Genomic DNA, 13,846 nt, shown 5'->3' on the forward strand with positions numbered 1-13,846 from the left:
TTTTGCCCTTGTGTATCAGATAAATGACATCTGTTTCAAAGAAATATAAAAATTGGAGAAAAAAGTTAACTAAGAGTATGTTTAAATCATACTTCAAAGCCTCCAGCTGTTGGAAAGATATGCACGAAACTATTATCAGGATCTTTAACGTGCACAGTATGCCCTCCCAATTTAGTCTTAAATAATATATTCCTGAACTGTTCACTAATGAGCACATGAATACATAGGACATTGTGTGCCCATCCACTCCCCAGATGGCAATCCGCTGACAATAAATCATATGATGCAGCCCAGCTCAAATGGTTTATTTTATAGAATCCAATAGATTATAGAACCCAAGAGAATTAGAAATTTCACTTGGACCTGTTTGGGATTTCTTATACATTCCATGTACAAAAGTAGTGGGATACTACATTGTAATTGACAGTTAATATCACTTAACACTGTGGCACTGCAGAAGGTCATTTTGTATTTCTAAAGCATATTTATTCTAGTTAAATTTTTCAATGGTCCCTACTTTTAATTTCTAGATTTAGACTCAAAGCAATTTAATGCTGATACACTCTCCTGCTTGTCACTTTTCACCTCCAGTAAAATCTCTCAAAACAAAAAATTACTCTTTGAACTCTCTCCAGTAATTCAGGTTTGCAAATATTCCATGGAAGTTCTTTTTCATCATATATTTAAATACCCAAAGCTCTTTGAGATGACATTAAAATAAAACTAACCAAACATTAGGGCATCCATAACTCACACTGCTGTAATTAGAAAAATAAAAAGGCACAACAGTAAGTGAAAGAGAATATACCAGCTTTCCATTTGCATTTTTTTTTTTTTGGCTTTCCTCATATTTTATTTCATCAACTTTATAAATTGTTCAAAGCACTCTATAGTCTGCATGACGGTAACAGAATTATTTTGGCACATCAATACTGTGATACGATATATGGTATACCTAAAAAATTAATTTAAAAATGTCATCTATTAATCAACATGTTTTTTAATGTAGCATATATATTTTACAGTTATTTAAGTCAAATACATAAAGGCTTGTACTTGATTTACAGATGAAGCAATCACAGATTGCAGTAACATATGTATGTGTGTATATATGTGTGTATGTATATGTGTGTGTGTGTGTGTGTGTGTGTGTGTGTGTGTGCATATACACACACCAATCAAGGGAAAAACTGCATCCTGGCAATTTTATAGTCCGAAGTTTTGTTGGTCTATCTTATCATTTGCATGCCTTTTTCATCTTGCTTTTCTGTACAAAAGATATATTTCTGCCTTCTTCATTCTTGATGAGATTTTTCTGCAATAACTTTACATTCATACTGTAAAAATTAAAAGGTTAACAGAGTAAGTTGATTTTGAATAGCAATTTCCATATAAACTAAAAAGGTCTAAATGTAATAGTTCATTAGCATATGCCCACTGTATTCCTTGAAGAATCCAAGAGTTGCACAACTATTAGGATTAAATGACCATTATGATAGGAAAAAAGAAAATTCACATTCTAGAGGCATAGTCAAAAGCAGGAAAAAATGAGATTTCTGCATTACAACCAAATGACAACAGTATATAATTTAGATCAATCCGACAATATAAAAGGAGGCAAAATACACTTCTTTGTGCACTCACTAAGGCATACAAGCAAAGGAAACATTATGCACTTAAGGACAGGACTAATATCATAAATTCAGATATTTTTTCAAATAACTTAAAAATTGGAAAGAAAAAATCTATTATATTAGCAAAAGTTTCAAATCAAAACAATATTTTAGAAATAGAGCTATAAAAATGTATACCCATAATTCAAAATAAAGTAAACCAATGGATTTAGGATAACTGGGAGGTTAGGTTACCAAATCTAGCATTGTAAACCACTCAATTTTCTCAGGTGGCTAAAATGGTAAAAGTGACAGCACTTACTCATGAAAGTGCTGTGGCATCTGAATGCTACTCCTTGACTTGACATCTATGGCTGGGCTTATCAACAATGTCCTTTTCCTTCTTAATTAAAGTGATCAAACACCTTGATTTGCTGAAATAGTCCAGATTTATATCTACTGTAGCAACATTATTATCAATAGTGCCTCTTCTCACTTTTAAAACTTTCCCTCTTTTATGGAGTAGAACTGTATAGAGGAGTAAAATAATTAATAAAAATTGGAGGATAAATCATATCACCTATCAGTAACACATTTTAGATTTTCTATCCAGAGGTTCTTTCTATTTTTTAATACACTTGCAATTAAATTCTTCCAAGGGATTTATTCCACTGCCCTTTGGAGAAAATTTATCTTACATCTCAAAAACAGACAGGTGACTAAATAAGCATGAGCTTACCATTGCCAGTTGTCGGCCAATGTTTCCCATTGTTATGCCTCCAGCAAAAAATATACATGGTAACCAAGAACGAACATAGAGAAAGTCTGGAGATGTATATCTAGAAAAACAGAAAAATTTTTATCAGCTCACATAGGAAGTAAGTACAATGACACTATTAAGATAATTACAATGGAAATACGTTACTCTGAAAATTAAAGTGGCTAATGCAATTTTAAAATCTCAATTCTGAATTCACTTATCATTATTTTAGGAAACAAGCACCGAAAAGAATACTTACTGATAAACACCATTATAGACTAGCAGTTGAGTGACCACAGTTGCCAAGAAAGCAATTCCTATTCCAAGGCCAAAACCACTTCTAGATCTATCAAAAGTCCACCACAATCCAATGGATAGTGCAGCCAGTGTGAGAGATAACTGTATGTTGTTATCAAAATCCACTTTCTGAGATCAGTGTTAAAGAGTCATCTTAAAATTTGTAACCAAATAATATCATCCGTTCATTTTTCTAAAATAAGAGATGTTACTGTTGAGACTGGAGTGCATTCAATTTTGTAATACAATGTACAAGACTAGAGAGGATTAAAACTATAATGGCTTGATACTTCACTAATAGATCTTACTGACGTGATGTGCAATCTCTCCAAAAAATAGCACAGTATATACATTTCCAATTATCAGATCAGATCCATTATTTAAGAAACGCTTTCTTCACAAAAAATGTAACTGGAAGCTTCAAAATATAAGTATTGCTAAAGGCACACACTTTTGCTAAAATGGAAACCACTATTACTTCTCAAACAGGTTTAGAATTGTTTGAAAATCATACAGGAACTTGAAAATAGAAGAGTTGACAGCTATTTAACAGGGTACCACAGTCTCTATATGATTTACTGACAGACACATTTTATAATAATGCAGTTCAGAAACAAGAGTACCAAGGACACACTATCCCTTTCTATTATGTCAACTGTTCTAGTTTTAATTTGTTGAGGAGAAAGCCTTGAAGTGAACATTATCTTCCAACCTGCCAAGCTATTTTGGTTCCTGAGACTTTCTGGTATAGGACAGTTTGCTCAAATGATATTTTATTTCCGTCACCTACTTAAGCATCTATTCACAAATATACAGCCCTTTTCTACTCCAAAACCTCTAGGTAAAATGAAGCTTTATAAATTCAATTTTCTAATTTCTTTGCCAGAGGATTACACTAAAGGAATTAATTTCAAGTATCATTAAAAGGGCATTATCTATGTCCCAAAGGCCACATCTTGGCTCTATATTCAGCTCCCCAGAGGAGACTACATATCTTGCCAAACTAACTGGCCATGCTGCAACTACAGAGAAGAGAGAACAAGCTCCAAATAAAACCATTTTCCACTTCCTTTAACACTGTGCTGTATACCACCATCCCCCCTCTCCCACCCAACCAGCGGGTACCCTGAACACCCAGCCTTCTTATGTCTCAGCAGTCAAGGACCACTCAAAATCAGTCCTTGCTTAGGCTCGACTTATAAAGAAACCTATAGTCTATGGGTATGCTTTCTGAAAAAGCTTTTATTCTTTAGAAGCTTTTAAACCTCCAACTCCAAAAAAATGCTTGAGTTCTCTGATTTCTCTATGTAATAAGCACTCTTGTAATGAGCAGAGTTCGACATTAACTGGGTTCTATCTTTGCTAATTAAATTAACTTTGTTATAAGAGTCAAAGCAAAATGAGGAAATTTCCAGGGAACAGGTAAAAACATCAATCTTAACAATATAATAATGTGACTTTCTAAAGTCTAAGCAATCTAATATTAAGTTTGTGTTATAAAATTTGTAAAAATTTTGTATTTTGCTTAAAGGATAAACAGAACAGGTGAGATGGTTATATTTAAGGATTTCATTTAGCAAGGAAGAAAAGAAGCACCAAAGCAAAGAATTTAAAATAGACATGTAAATCTTTTAAATTCCAGAAAAGGTTATTTAAATTTCTCAACTTAAAAAGAACTGAACTGTCTAGGATAGAAAGGTCTAATCCAGCAGACAAGAGATGAATTTACACACTTGTAGGGCTCCTGGGTCAGAAACGGAAAGTTCCTAGATTCACCAGGATCTCCAGGGTCTGGACTCAGCTCTGGCACAGCCTTGCAGTATGAATTACTTAGCCAAGTACTGAATCTCTAGAGCTTTCCCTTCCCTTATCTTAATAAAGAAAACATGGAACTAGGAGATTTCTAAGTTTTCCTCCAGATATAATATTCATGAGTCTGTCTTTCTAAAGCCCTCCTAACCACTAGATTTGTTTGTTATAAAATCCTAATTCTCAAAGATTTCACAAAACTAAACATGTTGAGAAACTCTTTTAAGACAGAAAGGGAAAAACCAAAAATAAGAGCCACTGAGGCATTTTCCAGTGGCTTCACAGATCTCCAAGAACCAGCACAACTGGGAACAGAGAGATAAGATGTGTTTTCAGAATCTAGGACTCAGCTTCTTTCCTTGGTTCCTCTTCTCCAGCTTCTCCCAAACAATCACTTTGATACTTTCTGGTAAGAGACACTGCAATCCCCTTGCCCCATGACACATCCTCTCTTCAGCTAACTGAGCCCAGCACAGAGTTTCAAGAGGAAACCTCACAGTCTGAGTCACAGATCTCTTTACTTCCACCTTCTAAGCCGTATCTTCTAGAAAAGGGAAGACTGAACTAGCATTTCCCACATCCTCTTCTACAGAGGGAAATCAGGGACAGGGGTTCAGGTAGGAGGCAGAGAGGATGACAGGATAAGAACCTTATGAGGGCAAAAGTTTTTGTTCTTGGGGGGACATCTTTTTCTGGGGAGGGGTAGAAGGCAGAGGAGAGATGGGAAATAGACGTTACTTTATCCTTCAAGCCAGAACATTATGAAAACACTCATGAATCAGTAAATTAAAACATCAGAATCCTTAAAATGATTAAACTTTAAGAATATGTAACTTAGGAAAAAGAAGTTCTTTTCGAACACAGGTCTATAAATTGGTTACTTCTACTTCTGCCCCTTTTAAGAACATTTATGTGGTTTGTGGGTGTTGATTAACACCAACAAATGACAGTCTTTAAAAAAAGAAAGTATATATACATATATATATATATTTCAAATTGAAAACAAAACAAGACAAAAAAACATCTAGTACCTGAAGTCACCACATGTCCTTACTGGCAAATCTTAAATAAAGAAAGAAAAGAAATTCCTTTGAAAATGTACCTGTTTCAATGTTCGAGTTAGCAAAACTAGATGGAGGTAATGAAGTAACCTAATTTAAAGAAAAATAGGGAAATTTTTTTTAATGTACAAAGTTTCTGAGTGATATTGAAAAATAGGAATTGAACTGAAAGGCTGGACCCCACATTGTACTTGCATAGATGCTTCAACAATGTGGCATGTGTTCTTTTTATGACTAAGTGGGTATATCACAATTCGACAACAGTGAGGTTGCAAGGGTCTGCTTAACCTTTGGTTTCTCGGAAGCTGCCTTGTTATTATGCACCTCATCACAGCAGAAAGGATACAGCGCTGGCGTGATTTATACCAACAAAGACGGCTACGCACCGCATCACACTGGACCATTCTCTTTTAAACTTATGCGGTTCTCCTAGATGCCTGTCAATGCAGGGGTATAATAACCCAATCACAGCTGTGGGGGAGAAAAGCAAAAAATTAAGTCATCTCCAACGGTTAAGCTAAGCAGCACAACAACCATCATAAGCATTTGAAAGATTGTCTAGAAAAGCTTTTCAACTTACTTAACATTAATCATTGATAGTATAAACTTACCTCCCAAAAGAAAAAAAAAAGTGGGGATAACACCGCTGAAGACAGCGCTGTAAATGATTGCAACAGCAGTCTCAATTACAACAGGCAAAACAGTATTTCATTGTACGATTCAGAATTCAACAGACTGGACTAGAGATGAGTCACACCACTTTTCTACTACTACTATCTCTGAGACTTGGAAACCATCAAACCAGTTAGCAGTTAAGTAATGTTCTCTTTAAGCTATATAAGCACACAACATGCCATGAAATGACACAAATCTAAAGAGAAGCTTGAAGTGTAAACACATACAAGCTCATCACACACGTACTACTAGATGGCTATGGCAATAATGCTATATGGAGGATCCTGTCCCCCCATCTAATGTCTTATCCTGACACTCCCTTTCAACCTGGCCCTCTAATGAGACTGTAGATCAGCCTGTCAAAGCAGGGAAACTCACAACAGAAATCTATTGTAAGACTCAATCTGCAGAGGAAAAATGGAGAAAACATGGTATACGGAATCACGTTTTCAGTAAAAACTGAAATTCACTGTTAAAAAGATCAGAAAAAATCATTTTAGAATATTTCTTCATTTTGGAAAGAACATATTGAAAGCTAACAGTGCAATTAATTATGAGTAATTCAATTTTTAACTTAAATTCTTGTCAAACCTCAACATTTTACTCATTTAGTGGGAGAGGATTTAAAATGCTAAGTTATTGATTTAAAAAAGAAAAAAAAAGAGTATTTCATGAACCAAAACATTTTTCAACAAGTTATGAATAAAATGTACTTCTATGGGCTAAATTTAATATCTGGGAAATATCTGGGCAGCTTTAGTCTGATAATCTTCCTAAAAACAGAATGTTTATGCTGCCATTTGGTAATAAACATACAACTGTCACACTGGTTGAAAAGTATGCTTAAAATGTCCAGTATTACCTACAATGAATCATGAAATTATGGTACCCAAACCTAAGAGACCAAAGGGTTAGAAGCCCTTGCCTGGGCTGGTATTGGTTAGCTCTAGCTCACAAACAATGCATCCTATCTTCAAGGAAAAATGAAAATCGATTAATAAAAAAAAATCACAAGCTAGCAAACAAATGGAACAGTATAGAAACAAGCCACAAGGCCACCATGCCATCTGGATTTGAGATGTTGCAATGATATATACATTTTCTAATCCACAAAACTGAATGGGCTCTTCCGATTAGGCTTTTGCTGAGGATAAATGGTTCACACACCATCAAGACATTAGCAACACATTTCAGCAATGCAGAGCTCCAACAACTACTAGCAAATTTTAAAGTTTCAAATTATATTCCTATTTAAAAGATTCTGCTCTAATATCCCATGAGACTAACTGACAGCATTTCCAAATTTCTACAAAGTTAAAGTGGGAACAAGCAAGCCTAACAGTTGAAATATATCTGAATGAATATTAGCTCTTTTTTCGTTCTCAAGGGGTCATGAAACTAGCAGCTCAATGTGTCGCTCCTTGTTCTTGCTCCCTCTTCCCTTCCTTTGCCTGTTGCTGAGGCTATCAACTAAGATCAGGCATTCCAAGTCAATTTTCCTCAGCAGCTGATGCCATAGGTAGAGAATTATCACATAGAGAGTACTGACATGTGTGGGCAAAGATATAAATAAGTAAAATTGACTATATTTTTATGCATGTGATTTCAGACTCACAAGTGAGAGACAACTGAGGAGAGAAAGTGAAAACACAGAAAGAAATTTAAACTGCCACGCCGCCAACCTTGGGATCTGCCAATAAAAATCAAACCCATCGAGGCTGCATGGTTCTCGGATGCTCACTGAGAGGGAGAATTCGAGGGAGCTTGTCACTTCCCATTAAATGTCTTTTTTCTTTCCTTTAAATAGAGGCCTGGCAGAGTCTGAGAGCAACATCTACAGTGCAGAAAGGCTGTGTTGAGAGCTCAGCATAAATGTGTCTGGTCTTCCTGTCCTCTTCCTCCAGTTTCTTATTTTAACACAAGAGACTAAAAATCATGCCTGTGTAAAACCATATGCAAACACAGTCCTGCTTAATCAGATGGTTCTCTGCGGCAAAAATCACATTTCTTGGGATGTATTTCAGTTATTTCCAAGTAACTAATTGTAGGCTACCAAGACCAAAAACAAGAGAAGTTTGTAAAACGTTACGTCCTGATTTTTCATGGTAATGTGTTCAATGCAGCACTCCACTAAAAGAAAAAGTTAAGTCAAACATTTTTCAAGGAAAGGGAGCTGAACAAGCACAACCATGGAATGAGATATATTTTCATGGAAAACTATGACAGGCTGAGCAATGTGTTCATCTAACAAGATGAAACAGAACCCACAGTGTATCTGGTTCTTCGTATTTGCTGGGGATTTAAAAAGGGTAAATGAGGAAGACGTGACTCAGTCCCAAAGTGACCACAGAAACAATCTGATCAAGTAACGTGTTAGGGGCAGCACTAACAGGGCCCAAAGGTCCCGTCTCTCCTGCCATACGCCAAGGGGAGAAGGGTGTAAGCCTGTTAGGAGAGTAACACAGAAGAGGTGACCCTTAAGGTAGCGTGTTCAGCAGCTGAGTGGTCTGAAAAGGGCTTTCTAATCAAAGGGAAGTATCTGAGGAGAAGCACAGACAACAGAAAATTCCTGGTATCATCTGAAAACTGGTAACTTTAGGCAGAAAGAGTTTTAGAGTCCAGAAATTCTCTGAGAAGGATACAAGCTGGCAGGGGCCACGTGCTAAGTCACATTAGTCGTGTCTGACTCTTTGTGACTCATGGACTGTGGCCTGCCAGGCTTCTCTCTCCATGGCATTCTCCAGGCAAGAATACTGGAGTGGGTTACCATGCCCCCTTCTAGGGGATCTTCCCAATCCAAGAACGGAACCCATGTCTCTTCCGTCTCCTGCGCTGGCAGGCAGGTTCTTTACCACTAGCTCCACAGGCGGTGGAAAGCCCGTGCAAAGCCTACAGGCCATACAAAGAGACTTTTCCCACAGTCACTGGGAAAATAACACCATCACACTTGTGCCAGATAGAGGGACAAACGTGCTTCCAGTAGTGAGGGTGTAACACAGGACAGGAAAGGAAGGGCTTGGTTGGGGGGCGAGGGAGCCAAAATCCAAGGCAGGAAAACAAAATGACTGAAAATTCCAAGCAGAGTGATTGAGGGCCCAGACCGAGATGAGGTATGGGAGAGATGGAAAACTTGGAAACCCGGTGTGGGCCATGAGAGAGAAAGGAGGAGCCTTGTAAGGCTCTCCAGTAACAGGGTGACTGACTGCATGGGTCAACAGAAAAGATGTTTGTTTTGCATTTTTAAATCAGATATTCACTTCATAGACACAGACACAGTCTAGTTACTAATGATTTGTCAGTCAAGTTCTCCAGTTATTTTAGCTACATAATCTTTTTTCCTATTTTTTCTTCAGAAATACTCCTTTATAGCTCTCAACCACATTCAAGAGGTTCTTAACTCCAATTCTAATGCTCTGTGCAAGTTAAAAAAGTTAACCAACTTGAAATACTGCCCATTATCAAACTGAAAACAGAGAACCAGGAAAAGGAAAATGGGATCCAAAGGAGTTTACCAGGATTCTCTACTAGCTGCCCCTCCCGAAGCACCACTAGTGAATTTCCCAGAACAGGGTTTACATGTACAAAGTGGTGATTTCGGAGATGCTCCAGAAGGTAGCTGCTCGGTCTACAAATATTGATTGGACAGAAAAATCAAAGGATAATTATCAGTTTTTCTGATCTAAGATGATAAGGGCCAAGAGAACTTTGAAAATGCCCAGCAACATATATACACAAAAACATATACATATCATATATACACATAAACTGTACACACTGTTTCTCACAGCATTTACCTTTTTTAAACACTTTCCCGAAAATTGGAGCTGGGGTGTGGGGGAGGCAGCAATTATGTAAGAATCTATTTGCCATCTACGGCAGCTTCCACAAACCTGATATCCTTGTCCCCACCTACTAAACACCATGACCTACCCAATACCATCAGGAGTGGACTTAACTGGAATCTCTCCTTTCATTTGCCTGGGCACCTAATGGAATGTACCGCTTTCAGAAGAAACACTTAAGCAAGAAGTATAAATGTAAATACTCCACATGAAATGATATGAGGTTAAGCTGGTAACTGTGACAAGCCAGTGGTTGGGAAAAGGTAGGAAAGTAGCAACAGGGTGACTGAAATGTAGCATTAACATTAGAAATTTTCCTTCCTAAATGTGAGTTTGTGGCAAAAGTGCCCACATCACAGGGAGAGATGTACCCCCTGCTCCTCCCAGTGAGGGAGATGCAACGAAACCTCAGGCCGGTTCTCCAGCTCTTCCCCAGAAGGTGCAGCACAGGCCAGTGCACTGTAGGCCACTGTACCTTCAGGCCAGGCACCGAGTCTGGAAGGCTCAAAGAGGCAGCTCAGAGAGGGGAGGAAGAGTGGATCCCCCTGTGCCTTTCCCCAGCACGTGATGGCGTGATGTCATGTGGCCATACCACTCCCTGCTCTGGAACCCTGGGCTCACTGACACCCTCTCCTGTTTCCTCATCCCCTCAAAATAGGCACAATGCAAACATCTCATTCCCAAGGTTGCCCTACAGATCCCTGGGATTAAGGGACAGACAAAACATTAATAGACACTCAATAAAACAAAGGTTTTCCTTCCCCACTGCTCCTTTTGTCTATTCTGGAAAGACACGCTCCTCTAAGTCCTGAAAAGCTTCTCCTGTACAGGGTCAGCAGCTCCGCTACAGGAGGAAATAAAGAAGTAGAAAAAGTTGTTGGGAAAACTGTTCTCTTCTGAATATAAATGAAAGAAAGGAAAACACATGAGGACTGGTAGATATTGAATACAATAGAGAATAATAAAATATCATTTATGCTTTCTTCCCTTTGTCTATTTGAACTGTCACCTGTTCTCTCAGAGAATAATAGCAGCCCTAGGGAAATGAAGAATCATAACCTTTACAAGTTCTCTTTTAAGGTAAATACTGTAATAGTGAGACATCAGTATATAAACCATGCTGAAACCTTACCACAAAAATGCCTTTCCATCCACGCAATGGGATTATGTAAGTGTCCAATAAGTTTCACAAGATCATTTTAAAGCTATCTCACAGCTAACTCCTCACCCTTGGCCCTCTAGCTCTAGGACATAAATCAAGGAAGATCTATATTATATTGAAAGGTAGTGATATATATTAAGTGTGAGATACCAAACAGACATTCATAAAATAATGAATTCTCTTCTACCCGTGTGGTAGAAAAGAATGGCTTTCTTCTACATCTATTACTTTATTACATAAAGTAGTAGTAATCTATTGGTCTCACTAGAAAAAGCCAAAGAGCTATCCATTATAGAAGTGCATCATCAATACAGCATTCAGAAATGCTCCACTTTATCCAATATACATTGCCCACAAAGAGATCTAAACTAATAGAATAATGATTTTAATCAAAGACAATCTGCCTTACTTCTCTTTAAGAATTTATTATTCTGAAAATATATCTAAAAACAAGATATGAAGAAAAAAACATATACAAAAATCTAAAAAATAACATGACGCTTTAAATTTGTATAAAGTTACAGTCAACCCTTGAACAACACTGAGACTTAAGGACAACAACCCTCTGTATAATTGAAAATACGCCTGTAACTTTACAGTTTGTCCTTTGTATACACAGTTCTGCACCTGCAGATTCAACCAATCTCAGATTGTGTAACACATATTTATTAAAAAAAAAACCCACACATAACCCTTCACACTTGTGCTGTTCAAGGATCAACTGTCTTCCATTTTTCAAGTTTTCATTTACTTTAAAAACTAGACGATAGAGACACATGTACCCCAATGTTCATCGCAGCACTGTTTATAATAGCCAGGACATGGAAACAACCTAGATGTCCATCAGCAGATGAATGGATAAGAAAGCTGTGGTACATATACACAATGGAGTATTACTCAGTCGTTAAAAAGAATTCATTTGAATCAGTTCTGATGAGATGGATGAAACTGGAGCCGATTATACAGAGTGAAGTAAGTCAGAAAGAAAAACACCAATACAGTATACTAACACATATATATGGAATTTAGAAAGATGGCAATGATGACCCTGTATGCAAGACAGCAAAAAAGACACAGATATGTATAATGGACTTTTGGACTCAGAGGGAGAGGGAGAGGGTGGGATGATTTGGGAGAATGGCATTGAAACATGTATACTATCATGTAAGAATCGAATCGCCAGTCTATGTCCGACGCAGGATACAGCATGCTTGGGGCTGGTGAACGGTGATGACCCAGAGAGATGTTATGGGGAGGGAGGTGGGAGGGGGGGTTCATGTTTGGGAACGCATGTACACCCATGGTGGGTTCATGTCAATGTATGGCAAAACCAATACAGTATTGTAAAGTAAAATAAAGTAAAAATAAAAATTAAAAAATTAAAAAAATAAACAGGCTCTTGAAAACACTGCTTTAATGAAAAATAAAACCTAAAAGCGGAAAAAAAAAAACTAGACGATAACATACATCAAAACCTTAAAACCAGTGTCATCAAAATAATTTCAAATAAATTTATATGAGATGGGTTGAAGAAAGAACAAAATTAAGAGGTTAAAAGCCTCATGCTTAAGAGAATCAAGACTGTTTTTAGGACTGAATTTTTAAAGGTCCTATGGGTCACATAGAAATCAGACACAAACAAATAAGAACTCTATGATTCCATTTATACTAAATTCTAGAACAGGTGAAAATAATCCAGATTCAGCCTGAGGTTGATGGTAAGCTGCAAAAGGACACAAAAGAATTTAGAGGGTACCTGAAATGTTCTATAGCTGAACGGTGGGGGTGGTTACATGAATGTATGATTCATCTAAACTCATTAAACTCATCACTTAAAACAGGCCCATTGTACTGTATTTAAACTACAACCCAGTAGTGCTGACTTTTTCAAGTTATTTCCCAGACACTAGCCACAGTCATTTATCCTAATGTCTTTCTGTGTTACAGAAACAGCCTTCACATACCTGATGCTGTGCCACAGCACGGCGGTACCCACCATGCTGAAGAAAAGATGCTTGCAATCACATCAGGTGGAAAGAGTGTCACATTTCTCTGAATCTGAAGTAAATTTAACACTAATGCAAGAAATACTCCAATAAAAAACAGCACTACTCCTCGAATCATCAAGTTCACACTCCGGCTAGTGACGGATGAGATATATGGACCACGCTTTTTGGGCCCAGGTGACTCTGTCTCTCCTTCTGCCATGGTTTCATAAGTTCAGTTAAGTCGGCCAAAAAAAAAAAAAAAAGGAAGAAGAAATGGTTTCCCAGCTGAAAAAGCTGATTGTATGAACCAAAGCAGACTGGTGTTTCAACAGTACTGCATCTCGTCCTAAAACAGGACCTACCAGAAATCCTGCAAGAGATAAGAAAAAAGCAATCAATGTATGCCTAATAAATGACTATACAGTTTTCCTGATCTCAATACTAGTTCCTTTTAAAGAACAAATAATAAAATGACAAGTTTACATGCTTATTTAGTTATTTATGGAATAAGAAGATGTAAAAAACATTTTTATATGCATATTATAATAAAAAATAAAGTGCTAAATTTATATTTACCAGGACAGAACTAGTGACCCTGCTTGCCCCACATCAGTGAAAAAAGCAGCTCAGGCTATCTGA

General features: G+C 37.2%; 1 protein-coding gene across 1 annotated transcript; it reads right to left on the reverse strand.

Annotated features, from left to right (window-relative positions):
- INSIG2 (insulin induced gene 2) lies at positions 1,218 to 13,550 on the reverse strand (the record flags this gene model as incomplete). The annotated part of the gene is given in 5 exon segments (NM_001285738.1): positions 1,218 to 1,337; positions 2,353 to 2,452; positions 2,633 to 2,799; positions 5,887 to 6,011; positions 13,184 to 13,550. Coding segments are annotated over 5 exon segments (678 nt in total). The 3' UTR covers positions 1,218 to 1,295.

Source organism: Capra hircus, chromosome 2, assembly GCF_001704415.2.
Source record: "Capra hircus breed San Clemente chromosome 2, ASM170441v1, whole genome shotgun sequence".
NCBI lineage: Eukaryota > Metazoa > Chordata > Mammalia > Artiodactyla > Bovidae > Capra > Capra hircus.